Source organism: Chiloscyllium plagiosum, unplaced genomic scaffold, assembly GCF_037043375.1.
Source record: "Chiloscyllium plagiosum isolate Xiang-an unplaced genomic scaffold, Cpla_swu_hap1 HiC_scaffold_10, whole genome shotgun sequence".
Lineage (NCBI taxonomy): Eukaryota > Metazoa > Chordata > Chondrichthyes > Orectolobiformes > Hemiscylliidae > Chiloscyllium > Chiloscyllium plagiosum.
The window spans coordinates 72,071,704-72,094,231 of NW_028270148.1; the positions used below are offsets into that span (position 1 = coordinate 72,071,704).

Here is a 22,528-nt window from a genome sequence, read left to right on the forward strand (position 1 = left end):
TGGGGGTAAGGTTGCAGGTAACATGAAGAGAAGGTTGCAATACAGAAACAAAACTGGAAATTAGCTTTTTTTCATTCCAGAATAATGCTGAAAGAGTGAACTGTTTTGAGAGAAGAGAGCTGGACCCAATAGATCTTTGTATGGTCTAGCCAGATTTTGTCATTTGTAGCTGAACCAGTTTTCAATAATAATCCATTCATCTGGATCTCTTGAACTGTAGTAGCTATGCCTCCTTGGGGGAATGGGGTGTGTGACAGGTCATTTGACTTATTGTTTCCGTACAATCAGCCCTAATGAAGGGTCCTGTCCGAAATGTCGGCTCTCCTCCTCCTCGGATGCTGCCTGACCTGCTGTGCTTTTTCCAGCTGGAAATGTGTTGCTGGAAAAACGCAGCAGGTCAGGCAGCATCCAGGGAACAGGAGAATCGACGTTTCGGGCATAAGCCCTTCTTCAGGAATGAGGAAAGTTGGTCCAGCAGGCTAAGATAAAAAGTAGGGAGGAGGGACTTGGGGGAGGGGCGTCGGAAATGTGATAGGTGGAAAGAGGTCAAGGTGAGGGTGATAGGTCAGACTGGGGTGGGGGTGGAGAGGTCGGGAAGAAGATTGCAGGTTAGGAAGGCGGTGCTGAATTTGATGGATTTGACTGAGACAGGGTGGGGGGAGGGGAAATGAGGAAACTGGTGAAGTCCGAGTTCATCCCTTGTGGTTGGAGGGTTCCTAGGCGGAAGATGAGGCGTTCTTCCTCCAACCGTCGTTTTGTTGTGGTCTGACGATGGAGGAGTCCAAAGACCTGCATATCCTTGGTGGAATGGGAGGGGGAATTGAAATGTTGAGCCACAGGGTGGTTGGGTTGGTTGGTCCGGGTGTCCCAGAGGTGTTCTCTGAAACGCTCCACAAGTAGCCAGCCTGTCTCCCCAATATAGAGGAGGCCACAACGGGTGCAGAGGATGCAATAGATGATGTGTGTGGAGGTGCAGGTGAATCTGTGGCGGATATGGAAGTTTCCTTTGGGGCCTTGGAGGGAGGTGAGGGGGGAGGTGTGGGCGCAAGTCTTGCACCTCCTGCGGTTGCAGGGGAAGGTGCCGGGAGTGGAGGTTGGGTTGGTGGGGGGTGTGGATCTGACGAGGGAGTCACGGAGGGAGTGGTCTTTACGGAATGCTGATAGGGGAGGGGAGGGATATATATCCTTGGTGGTGGGGTCCGTTTGGAGGTAGCGGAAATGACGGCGGATGATGCGCTGTACATGGAGATTGGTGGGGTGGTAGGTGAGGACCAGTGGGGTTCTGTCCTGGTGGCGGTTGGAGGGGCGGGGCTCAAGGGCGGAGGAGCGGGAAGTGGAAGAGATGCGGTGGAGGGCATCGTCGACCACGTCGGGGGGGAAATTGCGGTTTTTCCAGCGCCACACTTTATTGACTTTGGCTCTCCGGCATCTGCAGTCCTCACTATCCCCATCCCTGTAGTTCTGTAAGTTAATTTCTGCTCGAGTGTCCACCAATTTCCTTTCTAAATAATTTTATCATTTTTGCTGTTGCTGGCCTCCTGGGCAGTTCCTTGTTTTTGTACTCTCTCTGCCTCTGCTTATACATCCCATGTTCCTTGCCCACCATTGTAACTGTGTCCTACCATCTTTATGCACACATGAGCCCCTCAGGTCTGTCTCTCCCTATGTACTGTTTAGAATAGTGCCATTTAAATGTCTTGCCTCTCCCTACACACTTGTCAAAATACATGCCTGTCTATGTCCTGTTGCAAGTGATTCTTATCCTTCAAGTCTCAAAACTTACAGAATTTCACTTTGGGATCCTAGCAGCAGAGAATAGTGTCAATTCCCCTGGCTATACTACTTTCAATTACAACTATATTTCTCTCTTCTCCTCTCTCTTGAATGGCTCCCTGTACCAATATTTCAATATTGAATCACTTTAGCATTAACCCAGCACTGAATCTTAAGAACAAATGTACTGACGTACAAGTTAGGAAAATCTTTAGAGATGCTGACATAAAATCCACATTGGAAGAACTAAATCCAATTTCACAGAAGTTGGATTCTATTCCAAGCTCAATGCTAAACATGAATGTTGGTCATTCTGTCACTGTGCTGTTGGAACAGACTCTGATGGATAAACTGATGGATATCATTGAAGCAATGATATTCAAATGATATTTTGAAAACAATGATCTCTTGAGTTTCTTTTGTGAAGTTAACCAACCAAGACTCATGTTTTAGCATGAAGCATCGGGATTGATGGAATTGAGGTACTTTTACTGATCTTTCCTGAAAATCTAAACTTACTCTATACGTGAGGGACACAGCAAGTAAGGGGTAGTGGTATGTATAAAATGTCTAATCAAGAGGAGAGAAAAAATGTGCAAGTAAAATTGCAGCAAACATTAAAACTTGTATAAATACGCTAAGAGAAAAAGATTCGTAAAGACAAATGCAGATATCTTGAAGTCATTGAGTGATAGAGATATGCAGCACGGAAAGAGACCCTTTGATCCAACTCGTCCATGCCGACCAGATATCCTAACCTAATCTAGTACCATTCAGTCCCAGCCTATTCAACCTCTCCCTATAGCTCAAATCGTCCACCCTGGCAACATCCTTGTAAATCGTTTCTGAACCCTTTCAAGTTGCACCACCCTTCCAATAGGAAGGAGAGCAGAATTACATGCAGTATTCCAAAAGTAGCCTAACCAATGTCTTGTACAACCACAACATAACCTCCTAATTTCTGTACTCAATACCCTGATCAATAAAAGAAAACATACCAAACACCGCCTTCACTATCTTATCTACCTGTGACTCCACTTTTAAGGAGCTATGAACCTGCACTCCATGGTCTCTTTGTTCAGCAATACTCCCTAGGACCTTACCATGAAGTGTATAAATCCTGCTAAGATTTGCTTTCCCAAAATGCAGCATCTCTCATTTATCTAAATTAAACTCCATTTACCACTTTTTAGTCCATTGGCCTATCTGATCAAGATCCTGTTGTAATCTGAGGTAACCTCCTTCACTGTCCACTACACCTCCAATTTTGGTGTCATCTGCAAACTTACTAACTATATACCTCTTATGCTTGCATCTAAATCATTGATATATATGTTGAAAAGTAGTGGACCGAGCATTGGTCCTTGTGGCATTCTACTGGTCAGAGGCCTCCAGTCTGAAAAACAACCCTCCACCACCACCCTCTGTCTTCTATCTTTGAGCCAGTTCAATATCCAAATGGCTAGTTGTCCCTGTATGAGATCTAACCTTGCTAATCAGTTTCCCATGGGGAACCTTGTTGAATGCCTTACTAAAGTCCATATAGATCACATCTGCCGTTCTGCCCTCGTCAATCCTCGTAACAATCCTTATTACTTCTTCAAAAAACTCAATCAAGATTGTGTGACATGACTTCCCACACACAAAGCCATGTTGACTATCCGTAATCAGTCCTTGCTTTTGCAAATGCATGTGCATCCTCTCCCTCAGGATTCCCTCCTACAACGTACCCACCACCGACGCCCGGCTCACTGGTCGATAGTTCCCTGGCTTTTCCTTAACACCTTTCTTAAACAGTAGCACCACTGTTAGCCAACCTCCAGTCTTCCGGCACCTCACCTGTGACTATCGATTATAGAAATATCTATGCAAAATGTCTAGCAATCATTTCCCTAACTTCCCACAGAGTTCTAAGTTACATCTGATCTAGTCCTGGGGAATTATCCACTTTTATGCGTTTGGTTGAGCAATCTTTATTCTCAACTTCAGATGCTCATCAAATTCCCTTTTGAAAATCACAGTAGAATCTGGCTCCACTGTGTTATTAGTGCATTCCAGATCCTAACTGTTAGCATAATAACTATTTCCTTATTTCACCACATGGTTCCTTTGGCAATCATCTTAAATCTATATTCTCTGGCTCTCACTATTCTTGGCAAAGACAACATTTTCGTGCACGCGCGCTCTCAATCGCACTCTCCTGAATCCCTCATAACTATAAATAATCTAATAGTATATCTTCTCTCTGAACTCCAGTCTGTCATTGTAACTAAAGGCCTTTATTCTTGGTTGCAAAATTTTGTTTCATACCCTCCTGATGTTCCATAACTGGAATTGGACACACTGCTCCCAATTGAAGCTGAACCCCTGTTTTATGAAGGTTCGTTGTAACTTGTTTACTTTTGTACTTTGTTTCGATTTGTAAAGAGCAGGATCTGGGAAGCCTTTTCCTCCCCTTTCTCAAAATGGCTCATGACATTCGATGATTTATGGACTTTATACCCTCAGTTCCTACCCCCTTTTTAATTGCTTATCTCATTCTTTCTTCCAAAATAGTTCATTTCAAACTACTCTTCATGAATTTCAGTTAATTTTCTAATTATTAATCAGACTTGTCAGGCAAGATCTATAAATTTTAAATTCATACGGAGTCTCATGTTCAAGAATTGCTTCTTCCCCACTGCTATCAGACTTTTGAACGAACCTCGCGTGTATTAAAGTTGATAATTCTCTACATCTTCTCTGTAGCTGTGTCACTATATTCTGCATTCTGTTTTATTATCTTGATGTACTTGTGGTATGATTTATATGGATAGCATCCAAAAAAGGCTTTTCACTATATCTCTGAACGTGTGACAAGAGTAAAATAAAATTAAATATAATCTAAGCTTCAAAAAAAGTGTTCAGTTGCCCATCCTTAATTATTGACCCTTGCATTTTCTAATGACAAATGCCAACTCTTAATTTCCTCTATCGCCTTCCTTTAAATGCGATCTTGTGCAAAATTTTCCAATCTTAGGGAATACATCTTGAATCAAGTTAATTCTCTGAAAAATTGCAGATGCTGAAACTGCAATGTACTTAAACAACAGTTTCTAAAATCCTGCAAAGTGAGCCATCTGGTCCTGTTTAATTGTCATTCCTTAAGGCTGTTCGGACCTGTTATCTTCCTACTTAGATGTTGTTATGTCCATATCATTGGTTTAATAATGGTTTCTTTAAGATGTCAAGCATGCTAAACTAGTGTAATTACTGAAGCAAAGTAATTACTCATCATGTCTGTCACTTCCTTTTTATCATTGACAACATCACCATATCTAATTTCAAGGGCCTGCATTGTTTCTAACAACCCTTTTTTTTCTATCTCGTAAATATGAAAGAGTCTTTGTGTAGATTATGATATCCCTTACAAAGCCTTTTCATATTCCCTTTTATAGCTTTTACTGTCTGTTTTGTTGCTTTTTTCATTGATTATTTGCCAAGATTTCTACTGCTTTTGATTTGTTTTATGTTGTTTCTTGTGTCTTTAGTTATCCATGCCTGTCTTTTTTTGGCAAGTAGAACTGTTGCTCTTTAGAGGTATAGACTGTGTCACATTAAATTCTTCCCACTTGTTGGTTTACCTATTAATAGATTTGTTTAGTTTATGGTGAGTAGTTCCTGCTTCATGCACTGAGGTTTCTGTGATTTGTCATTCTCTCTTGCCTGAGCTGCCCCTTTTGTTGCACTGTCGGTCATTCCACTTGATTTGACGCTGGACCTTTGTGACCAAAATCTGGAGCAATATTCCAGATGCTGCCTCATTGTTTTTAAGTATCTGATTGGCCTGGATATTCTGATGGTCAGATGATCATTTCTGAAGTATTGGTGGGTGTTGCACATGTGACCCAGCAGAATCCCCAAGCAACAGACTGTGAAGGAACTGCCTGGAAATTGAAGATTCCATTGGGCAATTCTTCTACCTCTGGAACCTATAATGTATTCCATTTAGGTTTGGGAACTACTCCGGAAATTACTCAGGAAAGACTTGGGTATTAAATACCTGGCCTAACTAGAGTATGTATTCAACTGATCTGGCACCTACCCGAGACACCCCTAGACTACCCCAGTCTTACACCCTGATCTTATATCCCTAATACCATTTAACCCTAACTGAACCAACTCTAAGCAGCCTATCGCTTATTGCTGACCCTTTCAGTTTCAGAATACAAAACTCACTACTGTGAAAATGGTTATGGTTTGCCTTTCCCCAATTTGTCCTGCTCCAGAGACACTTGTCAGAACGAAGGCACAACTCAGTGTTTGTGAACGAACCCGGAATAGAATCTCCTGTCAGAAAATATGTATCCTTTGTAGTGTGGGGGAAAGAAAGCAGCAGAGTAGCAACCTGCATGTCATTGCCACTCTTCAGAAGATCTAGCCTGTCATCTCCAACTCTCCTTGTAGCTCAATGGCCCTGGGCTAGAGAGATCCAGGATGGAAGATATCTACTGCAATTGTTTCCTCTACACATTCTTACAGTCCACAAACCCCTACATACTGCAATCCAGGTACATAGCCTAATCTGCCATAGCTTTGACTATAATGTTCAGGACTAGTATTTAATTTGGTTTTTTTTTTAGTACACACTACTTTGCACAATGCATTGGACAAAAATGTTTGAATATTTACTACCTAAAGCTCCTGAAGATTTATGAAAAAGAGCAGAATCTTTTTTTGTCCTGCACACCAGATGCCTGACTGCATTGTTCACATCAGACTGTCTCCATGAGCATTGTCTGTAACAACAGATGCTGTTTACTTCAATGAATGTTTGAGCGTCATTGAAGTTCCAGCTGCTAGCTCAGCTTCCTGTTCAAAGTAATTAGCACCTATATTTTATAACTGGCAGTTAACTATTATTGATCAGCATTTTCTGTTAACTAGGTAACTTGACTGTAATTTAGTTTAGCGTTTAAAGCTATGTCTAATTTTACAAGTTATTGCTTGCGTGTGCAAACACTTTTTTTAATGATTCATTCAGAACATGGACTTTGTTAGGCTAGCATTTATTGCATGTCCCACATTGCTCTAGAACGTGGCAGTGAGCTGCTGCCTTGAATGTTTGAGGATGTTGTGCTAATCAAGTGGACCGCTATTGTCCTGGATGGTGTCAAGCTTCTTGACTGTTGTTAGAGCTGCATTCAGTCAGGCAAGTGAGGAGCATTCCATCAGACTCCTGACATATGCCTTGAAAATGCCAAACAGTTTGGGGAACAGTGTGTGTGATTCACTTGGGGGTGGGGAGATGATGTGATGTGGTAAAAGCAAAACTTTTTAAGTTTCACACATCCCTAATGTCAGGGTAGTGCAGAGTTTTATAAACATTAGCCCAACATTCTTCAATAGAGTCATAGAGTTGTACAGTATGGAAACAGACCCTTCCGATCCCCGATCCTGACCCATATCCCTCCAACCCTTTATTACAGTAATTTTACATTTTCATTTCTTTGTACTGTTGCAGGGAATAAACATCTGTCTTTCACAGGCATCTTTGTATTCACAACTAAAACAACTATTTGACAAATCCTATTGTTTTATTTCATTTGCAAGCCTTTGTCAAAATATAACTGCAAAATTCTTTTCAATTGCTGATTAAGCTTATTCCTATGGATGGAAGAACTTTTGTGTTGCAGTGGTAGTTCTGACTTTCTGTTGACTCGACTACTTGTACCTTTTTGTGCTGATGATTCCTGCCCAGATGTTCTTGCTGAGCCAGGAATGTTTTTTTGCTCTTAATGGCAGAATTTGAAACCATATGCAGGTTTTGATGTAACTGATCTCTCTGTTGGGTTGTTGGCTGGGAGAAAAGACTGTAACCTGGTATCATTGAAGCAAAAACTCACTTCTTTTAAAGCTTCACGTTGCAATGATGACTAGTTTGTTAACAGGATAATATATTCTGTGCTGTATGTTAAACAATTGATTTAAGATAGTTTGCCATCTTCAGGTTTTCTAATTAGACAAATATACTGTACTGCTTTTAATTTTAATAGTTTGTTAAATGTGTTTCATTTTAAATATTTTTAATTTTTAGTATTCTTCAAACTTCTGGAATTTTTGGTTGAAAGAGAATGAACTTGATGCTTAATCTATTTGTCTTACAAAGAAAGAAATACGTACCTACTTGATTTTTGACTATTCGCATTTGTTTTGATTCCAGAAGATAATATCCATTTTTACAAAATAAGGTTCTTAAAATGGTGGCAATGAGCACAAACCTTGTATTTTCAGCACCGGAGCACTTCATCCAATTGTAGGACCACTACCACCATCCAGCTGAGATCATTTAAATAGAAAAAGCTGGGAATGAACCAGGGAGCACTCTGTCCATATGGTTCAAAATTACTCTTTGCCATTTGTCTGAATGCTAGAACCCACTCCTTTTTTTAAAAAAAATGCAGATGGTTCAGGCCTTTTGAAGGGAGGTGGCGTAGGAGGGATGGATTGATCCTGATGCCAGGTCTCAGTGACATCATAGTAATCTTACATCTTTGCAAAAATAGCACTTGGAAGAAATAAGATGTAGCTAGGCCTGTCTCTGTCTCTGTCTGGGTCTGCCAATTCTTCCCTCTATATTACAGTTGGACAGCTTTTGTGCAACCAGCTGACTTGACATTAAAATGTTGCTAATGCTGTCTATGGGAATTGGAGTTAAGTATCTGTTTGTGTTGTCACATTTGCTTAAAGTTTGAAATTTTAACAACGCTATTCAGTTTTGGAATTGAACATTTGTAAAGGCTGTTTGGTTATATGAGTCCAGAATGACATGACTTAGAAATTATTATTGGAGAGAAAAATTTGTCTTCTATCAATCAAACAAAAATGCCTGTTCGGTACCCAGTGGCTTGACATGTTTGGCATTAATCGGATAAACTCAGAATTTTCTATCACCTGGTTAGTTTGCCATTACACACTACCTATTGTTATCTACCAACAGTCTCCATTAACAGCTATTCACCTTCCTAATCTGATCGTTATCCACTCCTTTCGTCTATCTAACTGTTCTCTCTCTTTGGGCTCTATACACACCTAGTATTTACTCCTCACCCCTCACCCCACCCTATCTCCTGCATGTAAACCAATATATTCCTAGCTACCATCAGTTCTGAGGAAGGGTACACCGGACCTGAAACATTAATTGCGATTTCTCTGCACAGATGCTGCCAGACCTGCTGAGCTTTTCCAGCAACTTCTGTTTTTGTTTCTGGTTTCCAGCATCCGCATTTTGTTCTGGTTTTCATCATCTGGTTAGCATCTGTTTGTCTGCAGAGCTGGCATATCCACATGTTAATAATTGTGAAGAACTGAATTGAAAACTAGTTAAACTAAGGATAGAAGGGAGAATTGAGAATTCTAGCATGTTGAAAATGTGTGTAATTTTTGTGACCATACCAAACACTCATTTGTTCATGGATGTTTGTTTCCTTTCCTTTCCCTATAACCGTGTGAAAGTACATCCAGAAACTACAAATCAATCAGTTGAATCTCTGTTATGGGGAAGCTTATAGAAACAACAATTTGGGACAAAATCATTCATTGCATGGATAAATGCCAGCTAATTGTTCAACTAACTAATTTGAATGTTTTGAAGAGGTGGTAGGTGGATGAGGGCAGTGTAGTTAATGTGTATGTGGAATTCCAAAAGGTAATTTGGTCTTGTGCCACACAACAGACTTGTGAGCCACATTAAAGCACTTGGGATAATAAGGTCAGGTAAAGCACAGTTTCTAAATTGATCTTTACAGACCAGAAGTTTGTGGATGATATGCAACATGAAAGCATTGTGAATAGTGAGGAGGATAATGTAGAATTTCTAAATGATGCAAATTGGTGACTTGGGGTGTTTGAGTGAGAGATGTGATTCAATATGGAGTAATTTGACGTGGTTCATTTTGGGAGGAAGAGCATAGACAATAAAATATGTAGAGGGTGCAATTCTGAAGGGATGATTTAGCAGATGAACCTGGGTCTATGTGTGCATTAATCATTAAAGTTGGCAGGACAGATTGATGGAACTGCTGGAAGCATGTAGTATCCGAGGCTTTATTATTTGAGTGTAGAGTACAAGAACAGGGAGATTATGCTGAATTCTTGCAGGACACTTATTTGACCTGAGGAGAAGTATAATATCTAGTTCCAGGGCGCTGCATTTTAGAAAGAATATGATGTAATCGAAGAGGATCATGAGAATGAGGATTTTCAGTTATGAAGATAGATTGAAAAAGTTGAGACTTTTTTTTTCTTGGAGGAAAGAAGGTTGCAAAGAGACTTGACTGAGGTATTAAAAATCAAGAGGGGTCTCGACAGATTGGCTGGATAGAAACTTTTCTTATTTGTGCAAAGGTTGAAAATAATATGGTGCATATAAAAAAGTAATTGGTTAAAGAAGCAGAAGGACGTGAAGAAAATCTTTTCAAATAGGGTCTGAAATGCACAGCCTGAATGTGGAGTTAGGTTTAATTGGAAAATTCAGAAGGGAACTAGACTGTTTTCTGAAGGGGAAGAATTAAGGTCACTCATTCAGAGAGCTGGCATAGTTATAATAGCCATCTCATACACTGTAACTATTGTGATTCTGTTTTGCAGTCGCCTGCTGATCGATCGCGTAAGATTCACGCTGGTGATGAGGTGATTCAGGTTAATCAGCAAACTGTGGTAAGTACTCAATAGATAAATTAAATATTTATTGAGACCCATTGAAACTGATAACCACTGGTTCCTCGCTTAATTTTACACTTCGTTATCACTGGACCTGAAAGATACTTTGCTGTCTGAATAATTCATTGTTTTAATGTTTTCAGTGTTAGTTTTACAATCGAAATAGAATTAAAACAGTGAATAAGGCTAAAAGCACAAGTAATATCATCTTTGCAAAAAGAGCAAAATGACCTCCAGTATCCTATTCATGAGCCCTGTGCTATCCTACAAACTTTTGTTGTTTTACAAGTTTGTGGAATAGTAAAGATTAGCTTTATGTGAAATGTATTGTTTTCTCGTGGAGAAAGTCAAAATTTAATCTTAGTAGAAGTTATGCTGTTGATAACCTGCCTGGCTTCTTACTGGTGCAGCAAGACAATATTTGGCTACTCAAGCTCTTGTTTTAACCGAAATATAGGAAGTTGCTTCATTGAATTTTTTTTACAGTTTGAACAAACTAAACGTTGCATTACAGACACAAACTTGCATTGTGCCATTTTAGGTATTGCTAGCTTACTTAAATATCTGCTTAATGGATTATTTTACAAAACACATTTAATTGCCAATGTAATGTGGAATACAGTACCTTCAAATCAGTGGTTTTCAACCAGTATGCTGTGGTATGCTGGTTTGTCATGAAATTTTGTACAAAAGTAATGAAAATCAGTGTAAAAAAAGCTTGAAACATTAATGCATTTGATCCTCCTTTAGTTTATTGTAAATCTCTCAAGTAAGACCCTAACCTTCGTAAATGCAAGTGAATGTGACATCTGGGAGCAATCAATTCAGCTGTAAAAAGTGTGTGAACTTTGGGATTGTTTATCTCATTGAAGAGTACTGTGTCACCTGAAATAGTTGGAAGCCACTGCCTAAATAATGGGCCATTTATGATGTGATCCAAGGTAGAATTCCTGCTCTGATCTGAACTGGAATAATTAATGGTAGGGCAACAGTGCAGATTTGCAGCTAGTCTGCCTTTACCATGGACAATGTGGGGATCACTCTCTGAGAGAAGAAGAAGTGAAAGTGACTGGCTAATGATCTCTCTTTGCTGTTCAGAGCTATTGATTTTATAAAAATTAAATAGTTTGGGTGCTGAGTGCCCCATAGCAGTGTTAAGCTGTATTACTTTCTAAAGTTGACTTGCACAACAGAGAAATAGGAAACTGGTATGCAACTTGATTTTAACTAAAATGCTCAGCAAAGTTTTAAAATGTTTTCACAACTGCAATTCTGCTCCACTCCAGACGTTTATATTGTCCCTTGGACTTGTGCATCTCCAATTTGAGATTCAAGCTATTCAGTGACTTGTGTGGTATGAGAAACATTTAGCTTGGGGACAGTTGTGTATGAATATGGTGTTGTGACATGAACTTATAGGCTGCAAAATTTAACTCCAATATATCAGCATATTGGGCACCATTTCACCTCTAACGGTCCCTAATGTGCATGCAGGGACATATAAGAACAAAGAATTACAGCGCAGGGACAGGCCCTGCGGCCCTCTGAGCCTGCACCCATCCATATCCTCTATCTAAACCTGTCACCTATTTTCCAAGGATCTGTATCCCTCTGCTCCCTGCCCATTCATCTATCTGTCCAAATAAGTCTTCAAGAATGCTATCATGCCCACCTCTACCACCCTGCTAGCAAGCATTCCAGGCACCCACCATCCTCTGCGTAAAGAACTTTCCAAGCATATTTCCCTTAAACCTTGAACTTGTGACTCCTAGTAATTGGGTCCCCCAGTCTGGGAAAAAGCTTCTTGCTATTCACCCTGTCTATACCCCTCATGATTTTGTAGGCCTCGATCAGGTCCCATCTCAACCTCTGTCTTTCTAACTTTCTAATGAAAATAATCCTAATTTACTTAATCTCTCTTAATAGCTAACGCCCTCCATAACAGGCAATATCCTGGTGAACCTCCTGTACACCCTCTCCAAAGCCTCCACATCCTTCTGGTATTTGGCAACTGTACGCGGTATTCCAAACGTGGCCGAACCAAAGTCTTATACAACTGTAACGTGACCTGCCAACTCTTGTACTCAATACTCGGTCTTATGAAGGAATACATGCCGTATGCCGCCTTGACCACTTTATAGACCTGCCTTGCCACCTTCAGGATACAATGGAGCTGAACACCAGATCTCTCTGTACACCCCTTTTCACCAGGGCCTTTTCATTTACCGTATAGTTCACTCGAGAATTGGATCTTCCAAAATGCATCACCTCACATTTGCCTGGATTGAACTCTATCTGCCATTTCTCAGCCGAACTCTCCAATCTATCTATATTCTGCTGCATTTTCTAATGGTCCCCTTCACTATCAGCAACTCCACCACTTTTAGTGTCATCTGTAAACTTGCTAATCAGACCACCGATACCTTCCTCCAAATCATTTATCATAACAGTGGTCTCAACACAGATCCCTGTGGAACACCACTGGTTACAGTTCTCCATTTTGAGAAACTCCCTTCCATTATTACTCTCTGTTTCCTGTTGCCCAGCCAGTTCTCTATTCATCTAGCTAGTACATTCTGGATCCCATGCAACTTTATTTTCTCCATCAGCCTACCATGGGGAACCTTATCAAATGCCTTACTAAAGTCCACATATATGACATCTACAGCCCTTCCCTCATCAATCAACTTTGTCACTTCCTCAAAGAAATCTATTAAGTTGGTAAGATGTGACCTTCCCTGCTAAAAATCATGTTGCCTATCACTGATCAACCCATTTTCTTCCAAATGTAAATTGATCCTGTCCCTCAGTATCTTCTCAAGCAGCTTCACTACCACTGACATCAGGTTCACCGGGTCAATATTAACAACTCATCAGTCCTCCAGGACTTCACCCATATTCAAGGATGCTGCAAAGATATCTGTTAAGGCCTCAGCTATTTCCTCTCTCGCTTCCCTCAGTACTGTGGAATAGATCCCATCCAGACATGCGGATTTATTCACCTTTAATGCTTCTTAAAATACCCAACACTTCCTCCTTTCTTATCCCGACTTGACCTGGAGTAATCAAAGATCTATCCCTAACCTCAGCATCCACCATGTCCCGCTCCTCAGTGAGTACCGAGACAAAGTACTCATTAAGAGTCTCACTCATTTTCTCTGACTCCATGCACAAATTTCCTCCTTTATCCATGAGTGGGCCAACTCTTTCTTTCATTACCCTCTTGCTCCTTACATCACTGGTTTCTGATGCTATTTGCTGACTGTGTTAGCATACTTGCAGGGAACACCATGAGAAATTTGCACACATGACCTCAATCTGTACTACCATTCTGAAGCCGTGGGAGCACCACTCATAACCATTATGTATCCATAACTGTCAACCAGTCCTTGAGCAAGGTTCTTCAAATTATAATTCTAGACAGGATACCCCAAAATTGACAACCCCCTGATGAGGGATGAACTGGCGGTCATCCTTTATTCACCTGTCTCCTCAGTTAGTTGCAATCAGGTTAATTGACAAAGGATTCCCACCTTTGTGGGGCTACCTTTTTGTCCCAGACCAAAAGAATTATGCTTTAATAGGAGGTGATTTAACCAGGTTTTGCGTTAATAATTCATTAAGTTATGAAACATGAGAAGAAATAATTATACATCACCCATAGGCACAGATTAGAATTGAGATATAAGTCAAAAAACATTTGAAAGATATACAGATCAATTTCTGTGGGACATTCATGAGGAGACGGTGGAACATTGATAGTTGAACAGTCGATTTTGGGATTATTGGTTTTGAAATTTTTTTTGTATTGTTTCCCTTTTTGCCCATGCTTGACTGGCAACATGTGAGAAAGTCTATCTTTTCTTCAGCATCTTTTTAATTGCCGTGCTGGATTTTTTTTACTGTGACCTTCATAGCACACTAGTACACGGATTTAGGCTGTTATGTACAAGTAATCCAGCTCGTTGGTGTACTCTTAAACTATAATGCGCAAATCAGTGTTGGATGCACTTTTATTCCCTGTTCTATTATTCAAAGTAGAAGTCTCTCACCATGTATTTCCAAGACCCCTGTCTTTTTTTACCCTGTGTAGACAGGCAGGAGGCTGGAAGAACACAGCGACCCAGGCAGCATCAGGAGGTGCGGAGGTCGACATTTAAATGTCACCTGCTCCCCCTCCTGATGCTGCCTGGCTTGCTGTGTTCTTCCAGCCTCTTGCCTGTCTACTTTGGATTCCAACATCTGCAGTTTTTGTTTTGTCTCTAACTAAGTTTTTTTTACCCATGTTCAGTCTAAAATAAATCCCAAGAGATTACAGTTCAGTTTGTAGTCCAATTCTCCCTTGTGTCTCCATCCCTTTGAAGCTTCCTTAAGAGCTCATCAGATGTAACATTCCAGGTTGTTTCTCTCCATACAGTCACTGAATTTAAACCCACAGTCATCTTTTGGCTATATGTCCTTTTTTAAAAAGAAAAACATCTGTTATTAAAAGTTCTATGTCAGAAAATACACTGATGTTCTGATCTAAGCAATGACATGCTTAAGGCATCATCTTGTCCTGATTGATATATCTGTTGGATGTCTTTCACAGTTGTTTCAAATAACTAAAATCTAGAAGGTGCAGCACATGTTGAAGGGCTTTATTATGATGGAAAGGTCTGCGGAATGACTTGTTCCCATGCAGTGCTATTAAAACCCTTGACCACAGCATGATGCTGAATGGACAGAGGCAACAAAACTGGTGAAGGAGCTGATGGAACAAATAGGAAGCGAGAGAATAACTGTCGATGAAAAGCCATACTCATCCAGCTTTTGAAAGCAATTGTTTATCCAGGCCTCTGTGATCGAGGCAAACTTAGTGATTGCTCTTTTGGCAAGGCCACCACTATTCTGACTATCTGGGTTAAAGGATTCCTAGCAAAAATCATTCTGATAGAAATTGGGGGAACAGGAACACGTCCACTGGTTGAAGTCATAGTGAGCATAAAGGAACATGGATATGGTTATTGGAAATCAATCATCCCAGATGATTGCCCCAGGACATCGCTATAGGTGTCTGTCAAGAAAGATATTTTATAACTGACCTGTCCAGAGATGTTACTACACTCCTGTGGAACAAATGGGACTTGAATGCAGGCCTTCTGATTCAGACAGAGACATTAAGACTGAACCATAAATGCCTTCATGTTCCTCAGGGTAGTTGCCTAGGCCCAACTGTCTTCAGATGTTTCATCGAAAACTTCCTCATAAGATTTGAATTTTTTTATTCAGTGACAATTGAAGAGTGCTCTGTACCATTTGTAATTCCTCAGATATTGAAGCAGCCTGTGTTCCATACAACACTTGGATAGCTTTCAAACTTTGACACAAAGTAGAAAGAAAAGTAGCATTTGTGACAGCCAAATACCAGACAATTGCTATCTCCAACAAGAGGCCAACATCTTTTAGTATTCATGGCATTATCACCACCACAGAAACTTTAGGATGTTGACGGGTTACAATTTGACTAGAAAACTAATTCAACCAGACATTTTAGTTATGTGCCCTGCAAGAACATATCAATAATAAAAACAGAAAGTGTTGGAAACGCTCAGCAGTTCTGGCAGCATCTGTGGAGAGAAATCAGCGTTAATGTTTTGGGTCTGTTGACCCTTCTCAGAACATATCAGTGGCTAAGAAATCTGTAGCATGTAATTCTCCTCCACTCTCACAAAGCCTGTCCACCATCACCAAGGCACAAGTTCAGATGTGTGATAGAATACTCTCCACTTGCCTGGATGAGTGCAGCTCCAGCAAGATTCAAGTGGTTTCAAAGAAACCTTACCTGTCTCATTAAATATTCATGCAATCCACCAAATGTTCATAGCCTGTACAAGATGTTTTTCTTACATTCAATCACGGGATGAGGATATTACTGGCTAGGCTAGCATTTATTCACATCCTAACAGTTAGTTAAGAGATAGCCACATTATGGGTCTAGAGTCACATGTAGTCCAAACCCGGTAAAGATGGCAGTTTCCTGAAGGACATTAATGAACCAGATGGGTTTTTTCAACAATGGATTCATGGTCATTATTAGTTTCTTAATTCCAAAATTTTTTTACTGAATTCAAGTTCTACCACCTGCTATGACCTTTACCATCTAGAAAGATAAGGGCACTAATTGCATGGGAAAATCATCTCCCTGCAAGTTCCCACCCAAGCCCCACAGCATCCTGAGTTGGAATGGTAACGCAGTTCTGTCACTGCCACTGGGTCACAATCCAGGTATTCTTCTAGAAGCACAGTGAATATATCTATGTCAGATGAACTGCAGCAGTTCAAGACAGCGGCTCACCATCCCACTGAGAGACTAATTGGAGTTTGGCAACAAGCTATGGCTATACCAGTGACGCTCTCGTCCCACGAAAAAGATGTATGTCAAATGTTCCTGCTCCACTTGCTGAAATTGGATGAACTCTGCCATCTGGCAAACGAATTATAGGGCAGCATGGTGGCACAGTGGTTAGCACTGCTGCCTCACAGCGCCAGAGACCCGGGTTCAATTCGCGCCTCAGGCGACTGACTATGTGGAGATTGCACGTTCTCCCCGTGTCTGCGTGGGTTTCCTCCGGGTGCTCCGGTTTCCTCCCATAGTCCAAAGATGTGCAGGTTAGGTGAATTGGCCATGCTAAATTGCCCATAGTGTTAGGTAAGGGGTAAATGTAGGGGTATGGGTGGGTTGCGCTTCGGCAGGTCGGTGTAGACTTGTTGGGCCGAAGGGCCTGTTTCCACACTGTAATGTAATCTAATCTAATCTAATCTATAGGGCACACATGACATGCCAGTGACTGAAGGTGATTGTGATCATAATTTTATGCGATTATTTGATCCTTCTCAGTTACATATACTGGGGCTGCATATTCCAAGAGAATTTGTTATATTTGCTGTCTTGCTATTGGAAAGTATGTGGATTGAGCAATTGGATTCCTGGGAAAAACCATTAGTTGGATTCACGTTACTTTACTGGTGGCCCAGGCATATTACATGCAGTGCCCTTGCCACAATCATTTGTTCATTAATGTATCTGCATATTACAATCTAAATCCAATTGTCTCCGATGGTGAAACATTGTTTCCTATGACTATGAATAGCTGAATTAAAATTACGTGACGTCATGCTACTTGTTAGAGATCTTAATTTGCAAACATCTTCAAGAATATGGCATGAGCAGAACAACTTTTGGGGTTATTAGTAACATTTCTCTGATGCAGTAGGTACCAGAGGAAGTAAGATAAGTTAGCAAATGTGATTTTGTACTTTATCCTTTTCCAGTTATGTGAAATGTATGAATGAAGTAATCCATCGCAGGATATCTGCATAGGATTTTTCTTAAGATTTCAACATGCTACTGAACTTAAAACTTTTTTTAATGGACACTTCATTTCTGGATTCAGGATTTTTTTTGTTTAGTTTTTGTCATATGAATTAATCTTAAGGATATATTGAAAGAAAATAAGGGCTAATAAATGTTAAACGTTCCACACAGCATTCTTGAAAAATGTTAATGGCATGAAATTTTTGATAAAGTAACATATTTCATGTTTTGTCATAATTAACCTAAATGTTTGGAGTTTCTAATGTCATCTCTTGAAATAATTAAAAGCAACTCCAATTGATTTGTAAACCAGACCATGTTCTTTTCTGTCTTAAAAGGTTGGGTGGCAGTTGAAAAATCTTGTTGGAAAGCTCCGCGAAGATCCTATAGGTGTTGTGCTTTTGTTGAAAAAACGGCCAGCAAACACATGCAATTTTACTCCTGCTCCTCTGAAGAATATGCGCTGGAAACCACCAGCTGTTCAGGTAATAAAAGGGCAGCTGGGAATTTATAGATCAACTTCTCAATTGTTGTATTTGCATCTGTCAGTGCTTGTTCTTAATGGTGCACTATCTCACAAGATCAGTTAAGCGCTGGTCTAGTCATCTGTTGCACTGCTGTCTGTGGTGTTCTGCAGTGTACAAATTAATATATTTGCTACGTTTACAATATTGATTGTACTTCACATGTAGTCATTGGCTGTGCAGTTCTTCATAACATCCTGAAGAAAAAAATACATGTTTGTTTGTTCTTGAGTTTAGGAGAGTTTATGTCTACTTTTTAAAAGCAATGTGAAGCTCTTTCTATAATGGAGGGGCCTGTGTTGGACTGGGGTGGACAAGGTCAGAAGTCACATAACACCAAGTTATAGTCTAACAGGTTTATTTGAAATCACAAGCTTTTGAAGCACTGCTCTTTTGCCAAGTGAAATGAAGAAAAGCACACAGGCACAGAATGTATAGGCAGAGAGATCAAACGATAATACAGGTGGTGTGAGTGGAGTGTCAACAGGCTGAATAACAAGTCTATGCAGGTGGTCAAAAGTGTCAGACGGTGTGAGTATAAAGTGTCGCCAGCTGAATAGTAACTGAAAGGATGACCTATAATCTGATCAATTGAGGCAGCGAGGTAATTACAAAAAATAAAAATAAGATGCTGCAGGAGACAAACCAAATGGCTGGAATGACATGATAGGTACAAGAGTTACATGCTGAGGGTCTAACCAAAGTAACAAGTAATCCAAAACTGTACAGCCTCATTAAGGTAGCGAGATCATGGCAAGTTGCTAAGGTGATGGTGCCTTTCTAAAACTCTTTCCAAGTTCTTTCTAAAACAAAGTACAGCACTTCTAGAACTGATGTTTTTGGAAAGTACACAGTTTTAATTTTCATCAAATGGTAGTGTGGGAAAATTAGTTAAAATTAATTGCATTCAACCTATGGTAAAGTACAGAAGTTTTAGAAATCTTGCATTGTTCTAAAGAAAACAGAATGTTTAAAGCTGTCCAACAGATATGGAAAAAGCTATGAAATATTTCCTGTCCTTGGCTGTCATCCAATCAGGAATTGACGTGGAACATGCTGCATGGTATTGATCTCATTTTAATTGCATTCCCTGTATCTCCCTATTCCCTCTCTTTATATGAAGTAAACATTACCTTTAAATAGTTTCTGACTACTTTTCCTTTCTCTCTAGACCAGCCCGTCACAAACTGCAACTCCATCTACAGCCAGCACAATGGAGATGTCTCAAAAGAAAGAAAAACCTGCTATTAAGGATTTGTACATCCCACCACCACCAGCTGTTCCATATACGCCACGGTATGATAATCCATGAAATCTCACAACAAAAGCTTCTTGTATCATTACAGTTTTAAGTGAGAGCTTATGAGTCTACACAGGAAGAATGAATATTTCCGATTTGACGCTGAGTGGTTAATTCGGAATAGGCATGGGAAAATATGTATGCATTCTGTTTACAATGTTTCTGCAGTTAAATGCTACTAGCTCAACATTTGGGTGTATAGCTTTTAATTTATGCTGATTTTAAAAAAGAAGCTATTGACTCAATCATAGAGAATGAAATATGGCCAGATTTGAATTCAATCCTTTCATTTTACTGTAGTGTGTAAGCAAGAATGGAGCATTCTTAGCAAACATTTATGTGTAATCTCGGGCCAATGATACCATATAGTAATGAATGAGAACCCTATGCTATGACCTGGAAAGATCTCTTTCACTCCTCCATTAAAAAATGCATTAGATAATGTAAAACTGGCAACTTGAAGCAAGTTTTTGATGGTCCCTCCTCTCTCCAATAACTGCTGTCTCATTCAGTGAGTAATGTTACATTTAGTGGGTAAACAATATTTAACTAATGTGCCTATTTCGCCATTGAAATTCTAACTGGCTCTATCTTCATGCCATCATATTGTGCCTGTTTATGCTTAGAATTGTAGTCTTTGGTCCACACCTCTCTTCCTCAAACTGCATTCAAACATTAAACCAGATATGAACACTGTTTTCTTGGGGCACGTTCACTGAGATTATTATTGATTCTCAAATAAAAGCAAGATGCTGCTAATGCTGCAGATCTGAAACAAACATGGAAAATGCTGCATAAATTCTGCTGGTCTGACTGCATCTGTCAAGAGGGAAATAGAGTAAACATTTACAGTCTGATGTGACTGTCCCTCAGAACTGAAAGGGTTTGGAAAATGGCAGTTTTTTATACACTTGACCAAGGTAGAGGAGGGTCAAGGGGAATAGTTAGTGTGGAGGAGGCATCTCGGCTGAGAGCAAAGTAGGCAAAATGCATGCATAATTAATTGTCTCTCTCTAACAGAGAGAGATGTCTATGCTGCTTGTGGAGGATGGCTTCTTAGCAAAATTGTGTTAGACTAACTTAGTTATTCCAAAAATAACTCAATTAAGAGGGCTGTTCTGGGTTGATGTGTTGTTTGGCATATAGATTTTCAAAAGGCATTAGATCAAAGTAACGCATGATTAAACCTGAGGGGCGGAAAGTGGAGAGTAGTGTTGAATGATTAATTTCTCAGACGTGAGGGAAGTACACAGTATTGTTTTCAGAGGTCCATATTGAGGCACGTGTTCTTTCTAATCCCAACAAACCTTGACTTGAGTATTACAGAGATTAGTTACAAACATTACTGATTAATGCATTCAAGTTTTTTAAACAATGAGGTAAACTGGTGAAATAGCCAGAAACATGAAGGTTAAATCTAATTTAACAGATTGTAAAACCCTAAATTTTTTTTTGGGAGGAACAAGTGAAGTGATCTAAAATGAATGGTACAATCTTGAGGAAAAGAGACCGAGGGGGGGGGTGTACATACATAAATCTTTGAAGGTGACAGGTCAAGTTGAGAATTTTTTTTGCAAAAATGCATTTAGGATCCTTGGCTTCATTAGTAGAGGAGAAAGGGTGCAAAAGCAGCAAAGTTATGCAGAAGCTATGATACCCTACCGCAGCTGTATGGGCTGCATGGAAAATGTATATGGACAAGATTATACTTTGTACATGCCAGCCAAAGAGTATATGTAACAATTTTTGAGAAAATTTATAGCTCAGGTTGAGGTTCACATTGTAAGTTTGCTCTCTGAGCTGGTAGACTTGTTCTCTGATGTTTTGTCACCATGCTAGGTAACATCATCAGCGAGCCTCTGATGAAGCGCTGGTGTTTTGTCCTGCTTTCTATTCATGTGTCTTGGTCTGTTAAGGTGTGTGATCTCTCTCTCTCTTCTGGTTCAAGAACAACAAGTACCCAATAAGCACAGTTCATCAATTCATAAACAACAAACCCAGATAAGAAGACACAACATGCCCAGAGACTCTAGCCATACTACCATACATCAAAGATATCTTGGAAATGACTACTAGGCTGCTCTGACCCCTTGACATCATGGTAGCCCACAAATCTTACCAACACACTGAAACAGCTACTGATGAACCTAAAGGACCCTGTACCAACAACCAGCAACTCAAATGTCATACAAAATACCCTGCAAGGACTGCAACACTACGTCAGACAGACAGGCAGGAAACTAGCCACAAGGATACAATCACCAACTAACCACCAAAAGCCTTGACCAGCTATCATTAGTACCCTTACACACAGACTAAGTAGGACACCACTTCAACTGGGGCAACACATCCATCCTAAGACAGGCTAAACCGAGACACGCGCGAGAATTCCTTGAAGCCTGGCATTCAAACCAGAACTCCATCAATGAACACATTGATTTTTACCCCATTTACCAGCCTCTGAGAAAAAAAACTGGAAATGATATCACCCACATTAACAGACCGAGAAACACAAATAGAAAGCGGGACAGAACACCAGCGCTTCACCAGAGGCTCACTAATGATGGTATCTAGCATGGTGATGAAACGTCTAAGAACAAACCTCCCAGCTCAATGTGCAAACTTACAATCAGTACATGCTAACCTTTGGGGACCAGATTTCTAACTTCTCAAGATGCATATCCCCACCAAACCCCCTTGTCCTGCCAGAGAATGACTAATCGTGTGTGAATTTGAAATTCGTAACTCTCTTGGTTCTGATAAATGAAGATATCTGTTTGAAAGAATTTACCTTTAAGGAACTCGAGTAAAAACATGTCAGACTCATTCTTCCATCTCCAGCAGAGAATACAGTCTGCTAATTCCCTCTTTAGG

General features: G+C 40.1%; 1 protein-coding gene across 4 annotated transcripts in view; it reads left to right on the forward strand.

Moving 5' to 3' along the window:
* cnksr3 (cnksr family member 3) overlaps window positions 1-22,528 on the forward strand; it is a 191,389-nt gene that overhangs the window by 155,641 nt on the left and 13,220 nt on the right. For all 4 annotated transcript variants that reach the window (XM_087991445.1, XM_087991444.1, XM_043696124.2 and 1 more), the window contains exons 8-10: window positions 10,402-10,470; window positions 18,169-18,315; window positions 19,526-19,650. In XM_087991445.1, coding sequence (XP_087847571.1) covers window positions 10,402-10,470; window positions 18,169-18,315; window positions 19,526-19,650 — 341 coding nt within the window. The remainder of the gene's footprint in view (window positions 1-10,401; window positions 10,471-18,168; window positions 18,316-19,525; window positions 19,651-22,528) is intronic.